General features: G+C 40.4%; 1 protein-coding gene across 1 annotated transcript; it reads left to right on the top strand.

The window, feature by feature from the left end:
- Positions 1 to 1,887: 1,887 nt before the first annotated feature.
- Positions 1,888 to 20,687, top strand: LOC116404562 (E3 ubiquitin-protein ligase UPL6-like). Its single transcript, XM_031887298.1, has 4 exons — positions 1,888 to 1,984; positions 2,233 to 2,331; positions 18,261 to 18,334; positions 18,443 to 20,687. The coding sequence occupies exons 1-4, from the start codon at positions 1,934 to 1,936 to the stop codon at positions 18,600 to 18,602; spliced, it is 384 nt and encodes a 127-aa protein (XP_031743158.1). The 5' UTR covers positions 1,888 to 1,933; the 3' UTR covers positions 18,603 to 20,687.
- The last annotated feature ends 315 nt before the right edge of the window (positions 20,688 to 21,002 follow it).

Here is a 21,002-nt window from a genome sequence, read left to right as displayed (position 1 = left end):
CCTATCGAAGGCTTTTTCCAAGTCAAGTTTTAAAATCCATCCTTTTTTCCATTTTGCCCTATAATCTTCCACGGCCTCGTTAGCAATTAATATTGGGTCAAGAATTTGCCTACCTTCAATAAAGGCGCTTTGAGTGGGGCTTATAATTGCATCCATAACTTGTTTTAGACGTTCAGATAAAACCTTTGCAACGACCTTGTATGCTAACGTAGTAAGGCTGATTGGACGGAAATCCTTGACTAGAGTCACATTCTCTTTTTTCTGCACTAAACAAATAAAGTTTTCTTGGATGCAAGCATTTAATCTTCTATTTCTGTGGAAATCAGACATTAGTGATTTGAAGATATCCTTGAAAATAGACCATTGGGTGATTAGGAACTTCACTGTGAAGCCATCCGGGCCCGGAGCTTTATTGTTGCCAAAGTGCCTTTAATGCCTTAAAGATCTCCTCCACTGAAAATTGGGTAACAAGAGCGCTCATTCTGAATTGAGGAAACACAAGACCAATTACTGTTAATAGGGATGAATCTGTCCCCCGGAATTCTGGTATAAAGTGACTCAAAAAAATTCCAGCACAAGCCCTTTCAATGTCGCGGAATGAAGTCGAGACAACCCCATCAATCATTTTTTAATTCAGTTATGAGGTTCCTTCTTTTTTTCGCATTTAGAAACCGGTGGAAGAAGCCCGTATTCTCATCACCCAAAGAAAGCCAATTGAGTTTACTCTTCTGAATAAAATTACGCTCTTCGTTTTGATAAATACTAAGTAATTCCGCTTGCAAAGCAGCTCTAGAATTCAACTCTTCTTGATTTAATCCAATCAAACTCAGCCACAGAATCATATTTTTCTAATTTTGACATCAAGGATTTCTCTGTTTTTTTTTTACCTTAGCTTGCGCAGCAATATTCCAAGCTTTTTACTGCCAATTTAACTGATCTCAACTGCCTCATGAAGAATGAAACCAGCCCATCCCTGGAAGTTAGAGTTGCTCACTGTTTCAACAATAATCTGATTAGAATCACTGGACACCAACCAGCTGTTACAAAACCGAAAAGGAGAGGGACCCCAAAGAAAAGAACCAGCCTCCAAGAATAAAGGAAAGTGATCCGAGAAGATGCGTGCTTTTCGAGAAACCCGAGAATTTTCAAAACAAATATCCCACATCTGATTTATGAAGAATCTGTCTAATAATGATCTTCAAGGAGAATTACCATCTCTAGACCAAGTGAACCTTCCATTTTGCAATGGAATTTCCATGAGAGAAACCACTATCTGATCGTAATTCTAATTATTTACTTGGCCTTGTTTCTTTGTAGGCAGTGATGGAAAATACCAGAGCAAATGATATACACAAGCGAGTTCCCTTTTTAGTACCGTTTACTAGCAGGGTTAAGATTTTCACTGTAAGCAAGTTATTTTTTTTGGTTTCCTTATCCACAATATTGAATTTCTTGGATGACTGTTAGTTATAGAAATATGTAAGATATTTTTTATTTATGGTTACTTTCTCTATAACTCATTTCACAGACACAACTAGCAGCAGCTAGGCAAAGGAATGGATCTCTTGCTGTTTTTGCCAGAAAACCGGTTTAGAATTCGACGAAATCATATATTGGAAGATGCTTTCAGTCAGATGAGTGCATTGTCTGAAGTTGATCTTCGAGGATCGGTAATTTCAGACTTCCATGATTTATGAAAAATGAAATTGTTATCTTACTTTTTTCTATCTTTTTCTTTGCCCTCGTGAAAACGACCCCTTCCCTCTTCTGCATCCTATAGTTGCAGAGTTACTTGTAATTGTTTATTAGTTTTTTCTTGTTTGTGTTGGGTCAATTGCTTCACTTTTCTGCATGCAGATACGTGTGTCTTTTGTTAATGAATTTTGGAGTTGAGGAGGCAGGAATTGATGGTGGTGGTATTTTTAAAGATGTCATGGAGAACATTACACGGGCAGCCTTTGACGTGCAGTATGGTTTATTTAAGGTTATCACGACATTCCTTATTATTAGCATGGCATGGCTTTGTTAATCCTGTAGTATTATTGGATAACATGAAGCGTGATGAAACAGCCATAGTTGTTTGAAATCGCTTTTCAAAATAAAAATAGTTGTGAGATCACATTTCAATATAAAAATTGGTTGCTTGAAATCTATTTCATAAAATTTCAGTAATATGTGGGTATGTATTGTTCATTTTTTCTAATATAAGTTATTTTCTGCTTGGTAATCCAGCAAATCGCTGACCATTTGCTCTACCCCAATCCTGGTTCGGGAATGATACATGAGCAACATCTCCAGCTTTTCCATTTCCTCGAAGTTCTTTTGGCAAAGGTATGGCCATAATTCCCAATCATACATGGAATTTACTTTGGTTGATTAGTTTTTTCTTTTTTTGGATAAGGATATCCTGGTCTTGGCCTTATCATGGAAGATTCTTATATATCTTTCACCCCATACTTTGGTTGAATTTTGGAACATTAATGTATCGCCTGACGTTCATAAATACAATGTCATAATTTGAAATCTGCTGTCTTCCTACATTATGCATGTTTTTCTGTTATTGAAGTTGCTGCCGCGGTTGTGCTAAAAGTTCTCAAGTAGTCATGCTAAAAGATCTCAATCACATTGAATTTGCTAATAATCTGCTGTCTTCCTACTAATGAGATTGTCAATTGCTAACTTCCAAACATTGAATTTGGGATTTCCATGCTACATTCACTTTCTTGATCTGCAATTACAGAGCTACTCTATACTGGAATAAAGTCTCATCTGAACTGTACATTGCTTTTGGTGCTGTAATTGCAAAGCTAGGAAATCTTTATGTATAATGCCTTTTTTTTTATGATTTATTAATGAAAATGAGAAGCCTTTTTATAGGCTGGAGATTACAAGAGTTGTTAAACTAACTTGGGGTTGAGTTAGTTTACTTATAACTAACTCAAGATACAAAATTGTTAATTCAAATAACTAATCCTAAACTATAAAAATGGTAATTCAAACACCTCCTCTAGGATAAAACTCAAGAAACATAAAGAAGGGGATGTTCTACATTAGCTTTTGTCAAGGCTTTAGCCAAAATTTTATTTATCAACTGTGGGGGAGGATTTGAGAGCTCCCCAATCTCTACACACTTCTCTAATGAGAGTCTATACCAAAATCATATGTCCAAAAAGATACCCATACCCTCCCACTCAAGAAACTTAAGTAATTACTTAGAGAAATAACAAAATACTTGGCCCCACTCTAACAAACACATTCCTAAGGGCCCACACAAATAGAAAAATATCAACTAACTCTCAATCATTCTTTCTTCTTCCTATTCTTGTCTCTACGGGAATACACCTTTACTATGGGAGGTCTATCATTACCCGCCCCCCAAATAGCCACCTTGTCCTCAAGGTGGAATTCAGGAAACTGTTTCTTGAATAAGAGCAGCTTGTTCCCACGTTGCACTTTCAAGTGTCCCCTCACTCCAACGGATCAAAACTTCTAAGTTGTCCTCCTTTTCTATTGTTTTGGCAAACTCCCAATACTTCTACCGGAGACACTTGCATAGACAAATCAGCAGCCAAATCTTTTGAAATTGGGAATAATGGCCTGTTTGAACCCACGACCTTGCGAAGAACAGAAACATGAAAGACCGGGTGTATAAGCGATTCCTTGGGAAGGGCCAAACGGTATGCAACGAAACGAATTCGTGCCACGATCATAAATGAACCAATGAATCTTGGGGCCAATTTGGAGTGCTTAAAACGGCTGAGAGAGGACTGTCGGTAAGGGCGTAACTTCACATAAACCCAATCATGAACCTCAAACTGCACCTCCCGTCTTTTAGCATTAGCATATTTGACCATTCGCTGCTGTGCTTTCAGTAAATTGGCCTTCAAAACGCCCAAAATTTCATCTCTTTCTTTCATCAAATGGTCTACTTCATCATTCACCTGGCTCGAGCCCTTCACATATGGTAATATAGAGGGGGGTGGTCGCCCATAGAGGGCCTCGAAGGGGGTCATCAATGTGGCTGTACGGACTGTTGTATTATTGCTCAATTCAGCCCAAGCTAGCCATTTAACCCATTGTTTAGGTGTGTTCATAGAAAAACACCCTAGATACGTCTCCACCCCTCGATTGACAACTTCCGTTTGACCATCTGTTTGGGGGTGGTAAGTGGTGCTTCGTCTCAACTGAGTTTCCAACAACCTCCACAACTCTTCCCATAATAGACTTGTGAAAATACGATCACGATCCGACACTATACTTCAGGGGCATCCATGCAAACGAATAATCTCTCGCATAAAAACAGCAGCAACCACTTTTGCACCAAATGGATGTTTCAAGGGGATGAAATGTGCATACTTGGAAAGAAGATCCGCAACTACCAATATAACATCATAACCCTCGGATTTGGGGAGGCCCTCAATAAAATCCATACTAATATCTTCCCACACACAGTCCGGAATGGGTAATGCTTGAAGGAAACCAGCCGGAGTTAAAGACAAGTATTTGGCTTGTTGACACACGGAACATTCAGCAACATAGGTGCGGATATGGGCTGTCATACCTCGCCAATATACCTCCCTTGCTAGCCTTTGATATGTTTTCAATGCACCATGATGTCCCCCTATCTGGCTGTTATGGAATTCAGCTAATAATAAAGTAATATCAGGTGAATCCTCCTCCTTGTAGCGAATATCCCTCTGGAGCTTGTTGTCCATTTATCAAGGATAGTCGAATATTGTTAAGAGATTCATTTCCAGCCACTTGATCGATGAAAACTGAAGGGTTTAGCCCGCCCACAATACTTACGAGGCCCAATTCAAATACCGGTGGTAATCTCTATAAGGCATCGGCCGCTTTGTTTTCCAATCCTTTCTTGTACTCAATCACAAAATCATACCCCAATAGTTTAACGATCCATCTCTGATATTCTCCCCCGATAGCCCGTTGTTCAAGAAGAAACTTCAAACTTTTCTGATCTGTACGCACCACAAAAGGCTTACCCAATAGATATGGTCGCCATTTTTGAACAGCCAGCACTATTGCCATAATCTCCCGTTCATAAACAGCCTTAAACCTATGGGTAATAGGTAAAGCTTGACTGAAAAAGGCCACTGGTCGTTGATTTTGCATTAGGACAGCCCCAATACCCACACCCAAAGCATCAGTTTCCAGCACAAAACTTTGTGAAAAATCAGGAATACCTAGCACTGGGACAGACATCATTGCTGACTTTTAACTGCTGAAATGCGTTCTCAGTCGTCTCATTCCACTTAAAGTTACCTTTTTTAACAGTTGTGTCAAGAGGGGCAGCACAATAGAACCGTAGTTTGCAACGAATTTCCGATAATACCCCGTTAGCCCCAAAAAACCCACCTAGCTCCTTCACGTTCTTGGGTGCTGGCCATTTAACCATCGCTTCTATTTTTGTTGGATCCGCTGCCACCCCCTCTGAAGAAATAACATGGCCCAAGTATTCAATTTTGTCAACCGCAAATTGGCATTTTTTAAAGTTGGCTACCAGTTGATGAGCTACTAGAGTTTCCAAAACCATTGCCAATTGGTGCAAATGCTCGTCCAAGGACTTGCTGTAAATTAAGATGTCATCAAAGAAAACCAAAACAAACTTGCGTAAATATGGGCGAAGAACATCACTCATGATTGATTGGAATGTTGCCGGAGCGTTTCAACCCAAACAGCATCACAAGGAATTCATAGGGCCCCTCGTGGGTTCGAAACGCTGTTTTGTAAACATCGGCTGCCCGCACAAATAGAAAAATATCAGAATGCTTGTTTTTCTTTATTTATTTTGTAATGTCAATTAATTGGCTAATTATTTATCAGAATGCTTGTTGATATCGCTGCATGTTTTATTTTGTAATGTTTGTACTTTTTAGTTGTGATTTGTGAATATGCTAGGATTGATTTGATTTGCTCTTCTGACTGTTAAGATCGGAATGATGTTGCTCATCTGAAAGTAGGCAGCATCTTGTGCTTGACAGTTGACCCATATGTCCAAAAAGATACCCATACCCTCCCACTCAAGACACTTAAGTAATTGCTCAGAGAAATAACAAAATACTTGGCCCCACTCTAACAAACACATTCCTAAGGGCCCACACAAATAGAAAAATACCAACTAACTCTCAATCATTCTTTCTTCTTCCTATTCTTGTCTCTACGGGAATACACGTTTACTATGGGAGGTCTATCATTATCCGCCCCCCAAAGAGCCACCTTGTCCTCAAGGTGGAATTCAGGAAACTGTTCTTGAATAAGAGCAGCTTGTTCCCATGTTGCACTTTCAAGTGTCCCCTCACTCCAACGGATCAAAACTTCTAAGTTGTCCTCCTTTTCTATTGTTTTGCGAACTCCCAATACTTCTACTGGAGACACTTGCATAGACAAATCAGCAGCCAAATCTTTTGGAATTGGGAATAATGGCCTGTTTGAACTCACGACCTTGCGAAGAACAGAAACATGAAAGATGGGTGTATAAGCGATTCCTTGGGAAAGGCCAAACGTTATGCAACGAAACCAATTCGTGCCACGATCATAAATGGACCAATGAATCTTGGGGCCAATTTGGGGTGCTTAAAACGGCTGAGAGAGGATTGTTGGTAAGGGCGTAACTTCACATAAACCCAATCATGAACCTTAAACAGAACCTCCTGTCTTTTAGCATTAGCATATTTGACCATTCGCTGCTGTGCTTTCAGTAAATTGGCCTTCAAAACACCCAAAATTTCATCTCTTTCTTTCATCAAATGGTCTACTTCATTCACCCGACTCGAGCCCTTCACATACGGTAATATAGAGGGGGGTGGTCGCCCATAGAGGGCCTCGAAGGGGGTCATCAATATGGCTGTACGGACTGTTGTATTATAGCTCAATTCAACCCAAGCTAGCCATTTACCCCACTGTTTAGGTGTGTTCATAGCAAAACACCGTAGATACGTCTCCACCCCTCGATTGACAACTTCTGTTTGACCATCCGTTTGGGGGTGGTAAGTGGTGCTTCGTCTCAACTGAGTTTCCAACAACCTCCACAACTCTTCCCAGAATAGACTTGTGAAAATACGATCACGATCCGACACTATACTTCGGGAGCATCCATGCAAACGAATAATCTCTCGCATAAAAACAGCAGCAACCACTTTTGCACCAAATGGATGTTTCAAGGGAATGAAATGTGCATACTTGGAAAGACGATCCGCAACTACCAATATAACATCATAACGCTCGGATTTGTGGAGGCCCTCAATAAAATCCATACTAATATCTTCCCACACACGGTCCGGAATGGGTAATGCTTGAAGGAAACCAGCCGGAGTTAAAGACAAGTATTTGGCTTGCTGACACACGGAACATTCAGCAACATAGGTGCCAATAGACCTCCCTTGCTAGCCTTTGATATGTTTTCAATGCACCATGATGTCCCCCTATCGGGCTGTTATGGAACTCAGCTAATAATAAAGTAATATTAGGTGAATCCTCCTCCTTGTAGCAAATATCCATCTGGAGCTGGCTGTCCATTTATCAAGGATAATCGAATATTGTTAAGAGATTCATTTCCAGCCACTTGATCGACGAAAACCGAAGGGTTTAGCCCGCCCACAATACTTACGAGGCCCAATTCAAATACCGGTGGTAATCTCTATAAGGCATCGGCCGCTTTGTTTTCCAATCCTTTCTTGTACTCAATCACAAAATCATACCCCAATAGTTTAGCGATCCATCTCTGATATTCTCCCCCGATAGCCCGTTGTTCAAGAAGAAACTTCAAACTTTTCTGATCTGTACGCACCACAAAAGGCTTACCCAATAGATATGGTCGCCATTTTTTAACAGCCAGCACTATTGCCATAAGCTCCCATTCATAAACAGCCTTAAACCTATGGGTAATAGGTAAAGCTTGACTGAAAAAGGCCACTGGTCGTTGATTTTGCATTAGGACAGCCCCAATACCCACACCCGAAGTGATGTAATTCAAAGTTGGATTGATTTTTCAAAAGAATTCTCTGCCATATTTCAGGCTAGGAGACTGTTATATATTGATATCTCAAGGTTAGTTACAAGTTAGTTACAAGGTTGTTTTATTTAGTTAGTTACAAGACTGTTTTAGGAAGTTAGTTACAGCTGTATTTCTAATTAGTTAGGGATTTTTACTAACTAACTAGCTATAGTTTACATCATTCCACCCCCTAAGGATGGACTCGTCCCAGGGTCCATCAGTCAGCAAGCCTGAAACGATCTGGTGCATGGTATGGCTTTAGGTCAGCAACATTGAAGACTGGGTGTATGTGTATGTCTTGTGGTAGATCGATCTTGAAGGCATTATCTCCGTATTTCTCTAATATAGGGAATGGCCCAATTTGTCTGTCTTTCAGCTTGTTGTAGGTGCCAGTAGGAAATCTGCTCTTTTTCAGGTGTACCATTACTAGGTCTCCTTTATTGAAGTGGGCTTGTCTTCTTTTTTTATGTGCTGCCTTTTTGTAGGAGTCTGTTGTCTGTATAAGATGATCATGGACTTCCTTGTGTAGTTTTTTGATATTTTCTGCCATGCATTCTGCTTCGTTGTTGAGATCCACAGTTGTGGGGAGTGTAGTGAGATCAAAGGTTAATCGTGGTAGTTTGGTATAAACTACTTCGAAGGGGGACTTTCCTGTTGATCTGTTCTTCATATTATTGAAGGCGAATTCAGCTTGAGCCAATGCTAGATCCCATTGTTTTGGTTTTGACCCGCTAAGGCAGCGTAGCAGATTACCGAGGGTCCTGTTTGTTACTTCAGTTTGTCCATCTGTCTGTGGGTGGGCTGTGGTGCTGAATTTCAGTGTTGTGTCAAACTTCTTCCACAGTGTTCGCCAAAAGTGACTCAGGAACTTGACATCTCTGTCTGATACTATGCTTTTAGGTACTCCATGTAGTCGTACTACTTCTTTAAAGAAGAGGTTGGCTATGTAGATTGCATCATTTGTCTTTTTGCATGCTACGAAATGTGTCATTTTGCTGAATCTGTCCACTATAACCATTATTGAGTCAAATTGTCTTTGTGTTTTTGGTAATCCAATCACGAAGTCAATTGATAAATCTTCCCATATTGAGGTCGGGATGGGTAGTGGCGAGTATAATCCTGCATTCGTGCTGGAGCCTTTGGTTCTTTGGCAGATGGGGCATCTTTTTACGAAATTATTGGAGTCTTTTCTTATTTGCGGCCAGTAGTATCGTTTGGAAGTGATCTCCAATGTCTTATTCTGTCCGAAATGTCCAGCTAGCCCTCCAGAATGTGCTTCCTTTATTAAGGCTTCACGTAGTGAGGTGTGCGGGATGCATAATTGTTCTCCTTTAAATAGATATCCTTCAACAATGTGGTAGTCATCAGCGTCTAAGAAGTTGGAGCATTTGTACCAGATATCCTTGAAGTCAGTATCACCTTCGTATAAGTCGGGTAAATGTTTGAATGCTATGATTTCCGAGGACAGTATTGTGAGTAGGGAGCCTTTTCTGCTTAGAGCATCGGCCACCTTATTCTCTTTGCCTGATTGGTGTTTGATCACGAAGTCAAACCTTTGGAGGAAGGATATCCAGCGTGCGTGCATCCTACTGATATTCTTTTGAGCTTGAAGGTATTTTAGTGAGAAATGGTCAGTTAGGAGTACAAATTCTTTAGAGATCAGGTAGTGTTCCCATTGTTTTAGTGCTCGGACGAGGGCATACAGCTCTTGTTCGTATGTGCTCCAGGTCTGTCTTGAGGTGCTGAGTTTTTCACTGAAGTATTCGATAGGATGTCCTTGTTGTACTAGGACAGCTCCAATCCCTGTACAGCATGCATCAACTGCTACTTCAAAAGGTGAAGAGAAATCTGGTAATCTAAGGATAGGGCTGGATGTGAGCTTCTTTTTGATATCTTCAAAGCTTTCTTGTTGTAACGGGGTCCATTTGAAGTTTCCTTTCTTTAGACAGTCAGTTAGTGGTGCGGCTAAAGAGCTGAAATTTCTGATGAATTTCCTGTAAAACGAAGCCAGGCCGAGGAAGGCTTGTATTTCTTTAATGGAGGCAGGAGTCGGCCATGTATGGATGGCTTCGATTTTCTTTGGTTCCATGCTTATGCTTCCTTGTTTGATTATAAAGCCGAGGAATGCAATTTCTTTTTTCATAAACATGCTTTTCTTAGTATTTATGTAGAGTTCCGCTTCTGTTAAGACTTGGAACAGCTTCCTTAGGTGTAGTAAATGCTCATCATTGTTTGTGCTGTAAACAAGTATGTCATCGAAGTAAACTACTATGAATTTGTTGAGAAATGGGTGAAGTACCTGGTTCATCAATCTCATGAAGGTGCTGGGTGCGTTAGAAAGGCCGAATGGCATGACCATCCATTCAAATAATCCTTCGTTTGTCTTGAAGGCTGTCTTCCATTCGTCGCCAGGTCTTACCCGTATTTGATGATAGCCACTTTTCAAGTCAATTTTCGAAAAGATACTGGCTTTTCCGAGTTGATCTAGCAGGTCACTAATCCTTGGAATGGGAAATCTATACTTTACCGTGATGCGGTTGATGGCTCTGCTGTCAACGCACATTCTCCAGCTTCCATCTTTCTTTGGCGTGAGAAGTGCTGGTACTGCACACGGGCTGAGGCTAGGTTTGATGTGCCCTTTCTTTAGTAATTCCTCAATATGATCATGAAGTATTTTGTACTCCTGGGGGCTCATCCTATAGTGAGCCAAATTTGGTAGTGATGCTCCCGGAATCAAGTCTATGTGGTGCTGTATATCTCGAAGGGGTGGGAGTCCCTTCGGTTCTTCCTTTATATGAGGGAACTCATGAAGGAGCTGCTGTAATTTGGGTTCTATGTCTTCAACCTGTTTTTCTTTGGTTTTTTCAATAACAACCAGTCCTAGGATGTCTTGTTCCCTTTCTTTAAGCATGTTTTTCCCACTAACAGTGATGAATAACTGTTTCTCACCTCTTAACCCTTCGTTAATCTTTTTCGTTATAGGGAGTAAGACTACCTTTCTTCCCATCCATTGAAACTCATATGTATTTTCCCTCCCTTTGTGTAATGATTGAGTATCATACTGCCAAGGTCTTCCTAGTAGGAGATGGCATACATCCATCTCAATGACATCACAAACAATTTGGTCTTTGTAGGCGTTTCCAATGGAGAGAGGGACTGTACAGATTTCGCTGACCGTGGCTTCTCCTCCTTTTCTCACCCAACCTATCTTGTAAGGGTTTGGATGTGCTTCAGCCTTTAGATTCAAGACTGTTACTAATTTCTTTGCTACGAAGTTTTCACTGCTGCCGCTGTCTATGATTACGTCACATACTCTTCCGTTTATGGTGCATCTTGTCTTGAAAAGACAGTGGCGTTGCAGGTTCTTTTCTTCCTTGGGCGTAATTAGTAACCGTTGGATAACACAAGAGACCCTTTCCCCATCATCTGCTTCAATCAGTTCAGTTTCTTCCTCTGCTTCTATACTGTCTTCACTTATCTGTCCTCCTTCTTCGGCTATTGCAATGGTTTTTCTTTGCGGACAGTTGTTGGACAGGTGGCCAGTTTGGCCACATCGGAAGCATTTTCCTAATGACGAGCGGGAGTAGCTGTTCTGACCACTAGGCTTGAACGTCTGTTCTTTCTTTCTTTCAACGGCTACTTCTTGATTATCAATCTCTTTCCCTTTTGCTTTTGTTGAGGTTGAAGGTTGGTCGTTTGTTTTGCTTTTTGTCGAATTTGTTTCCCATGCTGATCTTCTATTTAGATTCTTGGATCGAATTGCAATCATCTCCTCTACCGTTTCTGCAAATGATATTGCTTCAGACAGGAAACGAAATGGTTGTAGTCTGACCTTTTCCTTGATGTCGAATCGAAGGCCTCCCACAAATCTTGCAACCTGGTGCTGTTCATTTTCGCTTAGGTTTGTTCTTGCACTCAGGCGGTGGAATTCTTCAATGTACTCAGCTACTGTCCGGACACCTTGGCGGCAGTTTTGGTACTGATTGTATAAAGTTTGTTCGTAGTTTGGTGGTAAGAATCTTGCCTTCAATAATTTTTTCATCTTTTCCCATGAGCGAACCGGTTGTTTCCCGCATCTTTGTCTATTGATTTCTAACTGATCCCACCAAGCTGATGCACCAGCCCTTAATTTTAAGGCTACTAGGTGGACTTTCTTGCGTTCAGGCGTATCCATGTAGTTGAAGAAGTTTTCAGTACTCTTTATCCAGTCCAAGAATGCTTCTATGTTTCGTTTGCCATCATACATGGGAAGGTCAATCTTCATCTTATAATCGTGGTATTCTCCTCTTCTGGCCTCAATTCTTTGGTTATTTCTTCCTGCTCGTGCTTCATCATTGAAGTTCCACATGTTTCCTTGTTCATCCCCGCTTGAAGAATCATCTTCTTGGGTTTCTTGCCAAGCTTCTTGATCTTCTTGAAAGTCTTCGTCAAGCTGTTGCTGTATAGCGTAACCGGGTCTCCTTCTTTGAAGTCCTCGTGGATTGTTCATGTTTCTAACGTATCCCCTTGCTCGCCGGCCTCTTGTTTCACCAAAACGTTGGTCGTTTTGGAAGTTAATTTCATTCCGTGGTGGTGGCTGTGGGAATTCTCCTCTTCGGTTTAACAGTTCGACACTTTCCATCAACCTATCAAATTTGTTGTGGAGATCTCCCAAAGATTCTTCAACAGCCAGCAAGCGAACTGTTGATGTCTTTGGAGAGAGGACGGTGATTTCCTCCGCCGCTTCTTGCACACGGTTTTCCCCCGTGGCAGGGTTGTTAACTCTTCGGCCAGCCATTCCGTCCAAGAATCGGGGCTGCTCTGATACCAATTTGATGTAATTCAAAGTTGGATTGATTTTTCAAAAGAATTCTCTGCCATATTTCAGGCTAGGAGACTGTTATATATTGATATCTCAAGGTTAGTTACAAGTTAGTTACAAGGTTGTTTTATTTAGTTAGTTACAAGACTGTTTTAGGAAGTTAGTTACAGCTGTATTTCTAATTAGTTAGGGATTTTTACTAACTAACTAGCTATAGTTTACATCACGAAGCATCAGTTTCCAGCATAAAACTTTGTGAAAAATCAGGAATACCTAGCACTGGGACAGACATCATTGCTGACTTTTAACTGCTGAAATGCGTTCTCGGCCGTCTCATTCCACTTAAAGTTACCTTTTTTTAACAGTTGTGTCAAGGGCAGCGCAATAGAACCGTAGTTTGCAACAAATTTCCGATAATACCCCGTTAGCCCCAAAAACCCACCTAGCTCCTTCACGTTCTTGGGTGCTGGCCATTTAACCATCGCTTCTATTTTTGTTGGATCCGCTGCCACCCCCTCTGAAGAAATAACATGGCCCAAGTATTCAATTTTGTCAACCGCAAATTGGCATTTTTCAAAGTTGGCTACCAGTTGATGAGCTACTAGAGTTTCCAAAACCATTGCCAATTGGTGCAAATGCTCGTCCAAGGACTTGCTGTAAATTAAGATGTCATCAAAGAAAACCAAAACAAACTTGCGTAAATATGGGGAAAGAACATCACTCATGACTGATTGGAATGTTGCCAGAGCGTTCTTCAACCCAAACGGCATCACAAGGAATTCATAGTGCCCCTCGTGGGTTCGAAACGCTGTTTTGTGAACATCGGCCGCCCGCACCCGAATTTGATGATAACCTGACTTTAAATCAATTTTGGAGAATATGGTTGCCCCAAATAATAAGTCTAACAGTTCATCAACAACAGGAATCAGATACTTATCTGGTATAGTGGCAAGATTCAGTGCTAGGTAATCAACAAAATCGCCGGCTACCATCTTTTTTCTTAACAAGGAGCACAGGCTTGAAAAGGAACTTTTGCTTGGCTGAATTATTCCGGCTAGCAGCATTTCCTTAACTAGTTTCTCTATCTCATCTTTCTGAAATTGGGGATAATGATACGGGCGCACGTTCACTGCACGAGCCCCTAGTTTTAATTCAATAGCATGATCATGATCGTGAGGTGGGGGTAATTGATTGCTTGGTTCAAACACAACGCTAAAGGACTGAAGAACTTTTTGAAATTTGGTTGTAGTTTACTCAAGTAGTCTGCTATGTGTTCCCTTGCTCCCCACTGTTCAACTGCACTTAATTCGATTGACACACCTTGATCTTCCTTCTCAAAGGTTTTCATCATCGATTTAAGTGACACTTGGGATATTACTAAACTTCTATCCCCTTGAAGAATTACCACCCATTCACCCAGTGAGAATTCCATCTCCGACAACTTGTAATAAAAAATTACTTTCCCTAACATTTCCAACCAAGTAACTCCTAATATAATGTTGACACTCCCGAGTGGTAGAGGGAGAAAATCGTGAGTGATTGATAAATTGGCGATTGTCAGGTTTACATCCTTACACACACCGGTTGCTTGGACTACGCCTCCGGTTCCCAGAACAACCCCATATGCATCCATGGTTTCTACTGAAATTTTTAGCTCTTTGACTATCTCTTCTGCAATTAAATTGTGTGTGGCTCCCCCATCGACCAGCACCACAACCTCACGTCCCCTTATTTCTCCTTTAATTTTTATGGTTTTCGGCGAATTGAAACCTACCAATGAATTTATCGACAGATTCACTATTTCCCGTTGGTTTCGATTTCTTCCCCCACTTGATCGGTTCTGTCACTTAAGTCTTCCCCTTCTTGAACAACAATGTTGTTCAATTCACGTCTTTTGCAGCGGTGCCCCGGACTGAACTTCTCGTCACATCTAAAACACAAATATTTTTCCTTCTTAATCCGCACTTCGTTGTCAGTCATTCGGCGGTATGGTTGAGACATCGTACTCTTCGCGCCCGATTCCTGCGATGAAGTAATCGTCGTGGATGAATACGATGAATTTTGGCTAGGGTTAATCGTAATCGTTCGTGATGTAGCGACCCGATTTGAGGCCTTTGACCCAGTTTGACTTCCCGACCCGCTTGGCCCACTATTCGACATTTTAAGTGATAAATTAGGGTTTCCACTTGCCCCATGAATTCTCTTCAATTGAACCACTTGATCATCTTCTCAATTATTTGGGCCATTAACATTTTAGCCTGTAGGCCCACTGGATTCAATTTTCAGATCTCACTTTGGATCTCTTCCTTCAGCCCACACACAAACTTACTTTCTAGGGCTGCATTACTCATATCTTTAAGGCCGGCCGAAAATTGTTCAAATCGCCGCCGGTAATCCCTCACGGTGGTCTCCTGCTGTAATTTCATCAACCTTGCGTGTTTATCTCCCTGGTCGGACGCTTTGAATCTCGTCCACAGAAGCTGTCAGAATTCTGTCCAGCTGCAGATTTTCTTTCTATCCTCCTTCCATTGATACCAGTCCAAAGCTTCCCCCTCCAAGCACAGGACCGCCGCATCCAACTTATCTCTCTTCGTCAGATATTCACCACAAAATAGCACTCCACATGATGTAGCTATCCATCCACGTTCTCTTCTTCCTCCCCTTTAAATATCGGCACCTCCAATTTTCGTAGCTTCGTGTCAAAAAGGGGTATCTCACAAATATTTGGTGCACATGGTACTCCAACTCCCTCATCCACCACCGGGTTAGTTTTTTGTTCACTTTTTTCTTCCTGAACTTGTTCCTCATTCATTATTCCCTTTCCCTTGTCTGTAATCGTTCTTTCACTAGATGTGGATCCTTTTGAGGCACTTCCCGTCACTCCCATCCCGTGTATTAACAATTTCATATCCTCGCTCAATTTTTACCAACCATACCAGGAACGTTGGCTCTGATACCAAAACTGTTAAGGCTTTAGCCAAAATTTTATTTATCAACTGTGGGAAAGGATTTGAGAGCTCCCAAGTCTCTCCAGACTCTAATGAGAGTCTAGACCAAAATCATATGTCCAAAAAGATACTCATACCCTCCCACTCAAGACACTTAAGTAATTGCTCAGAGAAATAATAAAATACTTGGCCCCACTCTAACAAACACATTCCTAAGGGCCCACACAAATGGAAAAATACCAACTAACACTCAATCATTCTTTCTTCTTTCTATTCTTGTCTCTACGGGAATGCACCTTTACTATGGGAGGTCTATCAGCTTTCTATATAATTTATGAGAGTTTAATATTGCATGGTTGCATGGTATAAAGATGGAATAATATTTAACCCAACATTGAATATTTCCAATGTTTATCATCACAACAGGTAGAACTATCTAAATGACTTGCCATGCTTGGATCCTGAATTGTATCGCCACCTTATTTTCTTAAAGGTGTGTATTCCCTGGTATCACTTTTAGCTGATACCACACTTAGCCTGTTGATCGATGATCTAGATCAATCTAGTATCCTCATAGAATCTTTTTCTCACTCCTTATCTTAAATTTTGGGTCTTCCCTTCTGATTTTTCTGGACAGCATTATGAAGGTGACATTTCTGAACTAGGGCTATATTTTGTTATTATAAACAATGAATATGGAAAGCAAACTGAAGAAGAGCTACTTCCTGGAGGAAGAAACCGTCGTGTCACCTGTGAAAATGTCATCACATTCATTCATCTTGTTGCCAATCATCGTTTGAACTTTCAGCATAGTTTGTCCCTTGTTTATCCAATGTGTCTCCCTACTCCAATGTTGATTGAAAACATGTCCTCCTCAGATACGACAGCAAAGTTCTCATTTTTTGAGAGGGTTTCAGCAGCTTATACAGAAAGAATGGATCGACATGTTCAATGAGCTTGAATTCCAGGTATCACTGGCTCACTGAGATAGTAACGTGGTTTGCATGAAAAGGCTGGTTTGCTGTTATATAATCTCTTGATGACTCGTTTATCATTGCACATCAACTGCCTCATGTGCCTTGAATCCTATTTCATGCTAGTATTAATTATACTATTTGGGAAAGAAGTATGTTAAAGGAGGAACATTTTTTCTCCTAGACCATACGAAGTCAGTAGGGTTAAGCACTTAGATTTGCATTTTTATTCTTCTTTTTGTGTGGGTGTGTGGGTGTGTGGGTGGGGGAGGGGGAGGGGGGAGGAGGTTAGTAGTTTTGATAATGTGCCATTGTCGACCTTTAATTTTCATGTGACGTGAAACACTAAACTAATTAAAGCAAGAACCTAGAATGATTAGGAGTACACTTGATCTTGTGATCTGGGCAGCAACTAACCAAAGCCTAAACCCTAGAGGAATAAGGGTCTTCCTTATTGAGTTCACCTGAAGGAATAGATGTGGGTTTCCTTGATGATGTGAAGATTCAGGTTCAGGATAAGGAAACTAGTCTTCCTTAAGATTCAAGTTGTTCATTTTCGAAGAGGCATAATGCTCGTAAAAGTGTAGAGGCAGAATTTTACTAATCATTAAAATCTGAGAAATAAACGAAGTGAACTAGATTGTTTTTAGCCTTACATGGACTCTAAGTGGTGACAACTGAAGTCCTTGTAAGGGGAAAAGATGTGGGAAAAAAAATTCCCTTGCGATGGGAAATGATAAGAAAAACATAAAGAGAACCCTAATTTAGGTCAAATCATGGACCAATGGCTAAATACTGATGGAGGTTTTGTTGCTAGTCTTTTGTGGTTCCAAGATAAATCGAGTTGCTGTCTTTGACTGGTCTATTTCATTTCAGCTTTTAATATCAGGTTCATAGGGTAAGTTCTATTAAACCCTTTTTTCTACATATGTATTTTCTTTTCTTTTCTTTTCTTTTCTGCATAATTTTTTTGCATATTGTGTTCGATAAAATTTTGAAAATTTGAAATCTTGCAAGAAGATTAGTTACAATTAATCTTCCTTTGGAGGTTGAACAATTCTTGGTTTAGGATATCGAATACTAGATTTATTGTAGTGCAATCGGAATTGTGATGTCAAGTCAATTAAATTTCATAATTGTAGATGATGTTGGAGGATCTCACCCGGGTAATTGGGAGATGGTTTTGAAGTCTTTGGAGCTTAGGGAGTTGGTCATCGTTTAGATTCTTTTTAATATTTTTCAATTAATTTCGAATTCTTACAATGTGTATGCCTGTATTTGTGTTTGAAACTGGGGGATAAATTGATTACCATTATTCAGACTTCTAGTCCTCTCTTATGTTTCTATGACTATGAAAACAAACTTTGGACTTGTATTGTTTGTAATGCCCTGTTTGGTCAGGCACAACCATGATCAAGAAATTTGTGATAGGAAACTGAGAAACATCTTCACTTTTTTAATCATGTTCTTTTATGCTTTTGAAATGTGGGAACATCGAAATTTGAATTTTTATTTCATGCTTTCAGGAGCATTATGTCATTGAGATGTTTTGGGAAGTTATCAAAAGTTTCTCCGTGGAAAACCAAAAGAAATTTCTGAAGTGAGTATTTTCATTACACATCAGTTGGTCATTACTTCTTGTCTCAAGTTGGCTTAGAGAAAAACTGAACTTCAGAAATATAACAATTGGATCTTGCTTTTTCATTAGGTTTGTAACTGGTTGCTCTCGAGGACCTCTTCTTGGCCTTAAATATCTTGAGCCATGTTTTTGCATACAAAGGAAATTGGTGTTTTGTTCATTTTTCTCCATTTCCTGGGTAAAATTCGTATCCTCGTTATTCTTAATTATTTGTTTTGGTTTCCCTTAAGGGGATAAGTTGGTTCCTTCTAGAGCTTAAACTAATTTATCCTGCTAGCAAAAATCATGTGAAAAAGTAACTCAGTACTTTGCGAGACATTCCTGGCTACATGCTTGAAACTGTATTCAGGCATATATAGATTAGCGTGGAACATAAAAAAAATGGGATAATTGCAAATGTAACAATTAGATTCAAAATAATTAAGTATATAGCAACATTTTAAAATGATAAAAATCACATGTCATGTCCAAAATTACTCTGAGGAACACATTTTAGTCATTGAAAATCAAATTTGGTGCTATGAAAATCGGGTTTAAGTATTAAATCAAACATTAAATTGATTAAGATTCTCAATAGTTAAGGGCATGCCAGAGTGGCTTCTAACATATACGGAGTGATTTTAACTCTAAAAAATCATTCTCAAACATATCCTATGTTTTTCACCTTCACGGCTCGTCCATTATGGCTGGGTTTTCTTTTTTACTTGGCCATACAACATCCAGTCCACCAAGAAATTTTTATTTTTCGTGATTACGTGAAACTAACACCAATTTGGTTGAATAACTTGGTTAGGTTTATGATGTAATATAGAATGTCATGGCTAAACAACTGTAGTTAGTTAGTAAAACAGTTTTAAACAATTAAACTGTTCAGCTGTTAGGACTGCAGTTAAGACTGTTTCATAAAAACAGTTATTTCATCTACTTGTAACTACTTACAATCCTCAATAAATACTCCATCTCTTAGCCATTATTGGCAGTTGTGAAAAACTAAGTCCAACTTGAATTACATCAAGTGGTATCAGAGCAGCCCCGATCCTCAGACGGATGGCTGGCCGGAGAAGAATCCCCGCCGCAGGGGACAACCGCGAGCAGGAAGAGGTGGAAGAGACCGCCACCCTCTCTCCAAGGACCACCACTGTACGCTTGCTGGCCGTCGAAGACTCCTTGGGAGATTTACATGACAAAATGAACAAAGTAATGGACAACTTAGACTCACTCACTCGAAGAATGGATGAACTACCGGCACCGGCAAGGAACGAGGATTATGACTGGAAGGCAGGAAACAGAGGTGGCTGACGGGCTCAAAGGAACCTTAGAAACTGGCCCAACCAAAGAAATGATCAAAGAAGGAGACCGGGAGGAATCCCACTACGACACGCCGACGATGATGAGCAAGATGACGACGAGGAGTGGCAAAACGTGCAAGATTATGATTCTTCCAGTGGCGACGACCAAGGAAATATTTGGAACGACAACGGAGAATATCGAATGGCTTATGGCTATAGAGGACATAAAGCATGACGAGAGATTCATCACGACTACAAAATGAAAATTGACCTCCCAGCCTATAATGGTAAACGGGATATCAAATCTTTCTTGGATTGGATAAAAAACACCGAGAACTTATGGCTCTGAAATTGAGAGGAGGATCCTCGGCATGGTGGGACCAATTGAAGATAAATAGACATAGATTCGACAAACCACTCATACAATCATGGCTCACGGCTATAGAGGACATAAAGCATGACGAGAGATTCATCACCACTACAAAATGAAAATTAACCTCCCAACCTATAATGGTAAACGGGATATCGAATCTTTCTTGGATTGAATAAAAAACACCGAGAACTTGTGGCTCTAAAATTGAGAAGAGGAGCCTCGGCATGGTGGGACCAAGTGGAGATGAATAGACAGAGATAGGGCAAACCACCCATACAATCATGGCTCACGGCTATAGAGGACATAAAGCATGACGAGAGATTCATCACGACTACAAAATGAAAATTGACCTCCCAACCTATAATGGTAAACGGGATATAGAATCTTTCTTGGATTGGATAAAAAACACCGAGAACTTGTGGCTCTAAAATTGGGAGGAGGAGCCTTAACATGGTGGGACCAATTGGAGATAAATAGACAGAGATTCGGCAAACCACCCATACAATCATGGCTCATGGCTATAGAGGACATTATAAGTGATAGTGGAAGCAGTGAGAACTTTTTAGCAATAAAGATTGTGACCATTCTCTGCCTAAAAACAGACCCTCACCCTGATCCTTACAAAATAGGATGGGTGAAGAAAGGAGGAGAGACCACAATCAATCAATGAAATTTGCACCGTGCCCCTATCCATCGAAAGTAGCTACAAAGACCAGATTGTGTGCGACGTTTTAGACATGGACGTGTGCCATCTACTCCTAGGCCGACCGTGGCAACATGACACCTGAACCAAACACAGGGGGAGGGAAAACACCTATGAGTTCCAGTGGATGGGAAGGAAAGTAATTCAACTCCCATTAACAAAGAAAAACTCTGAAGGCCTGAAGCAGAAGAAAAAAGGACAACTCTTCATCACAGTGAGCGGGAAGAAGATCTTGAGAGAAAGGGAGCAAGACCTTTTGGGACT

Source organism: Cucumis sativus, chromosome 6, assembly GCF_000004075.3.
Source record: "Cucumis sativus cultivar 9930 chromosome 6, Cucumber_9930_V3, whole genome shotgun sequence".
NCBI lineage: Eukaryota > Viridiplantae > Streptophyta > Magnoliopsida > Cucurbitales > Cucurbitaceae > Cucumis > Cucumis sativus.
This window is presented reverse-complemented; position numbering and strand designations above follow the sequence as displayed.

Bases quoted from the DNA above. Each gene is read 5' to 3' on its own strand.
- LOC116404562 (XM_031887298.1), top strand. From the start codon at position 1,934: ATGGAGAACATTACACGGGCAGCCTTTGACGTGCAGTATGGTTTATTT. The intron at 1,985-2,232 runs GTTATCACGACA...TTGGTAATCCAG, and splicing joins TGCAGTATGGTTTATTTAAG to CAAATCGCTGACCATTTGCT. The intron at 18,335-18,442 runs GTGAGTATTTTC...CTTTTTCATTAG, and splicing joins AACCAAAAGAAATTTCTGAA to GTTTGTAACTGGTTGCTCTC.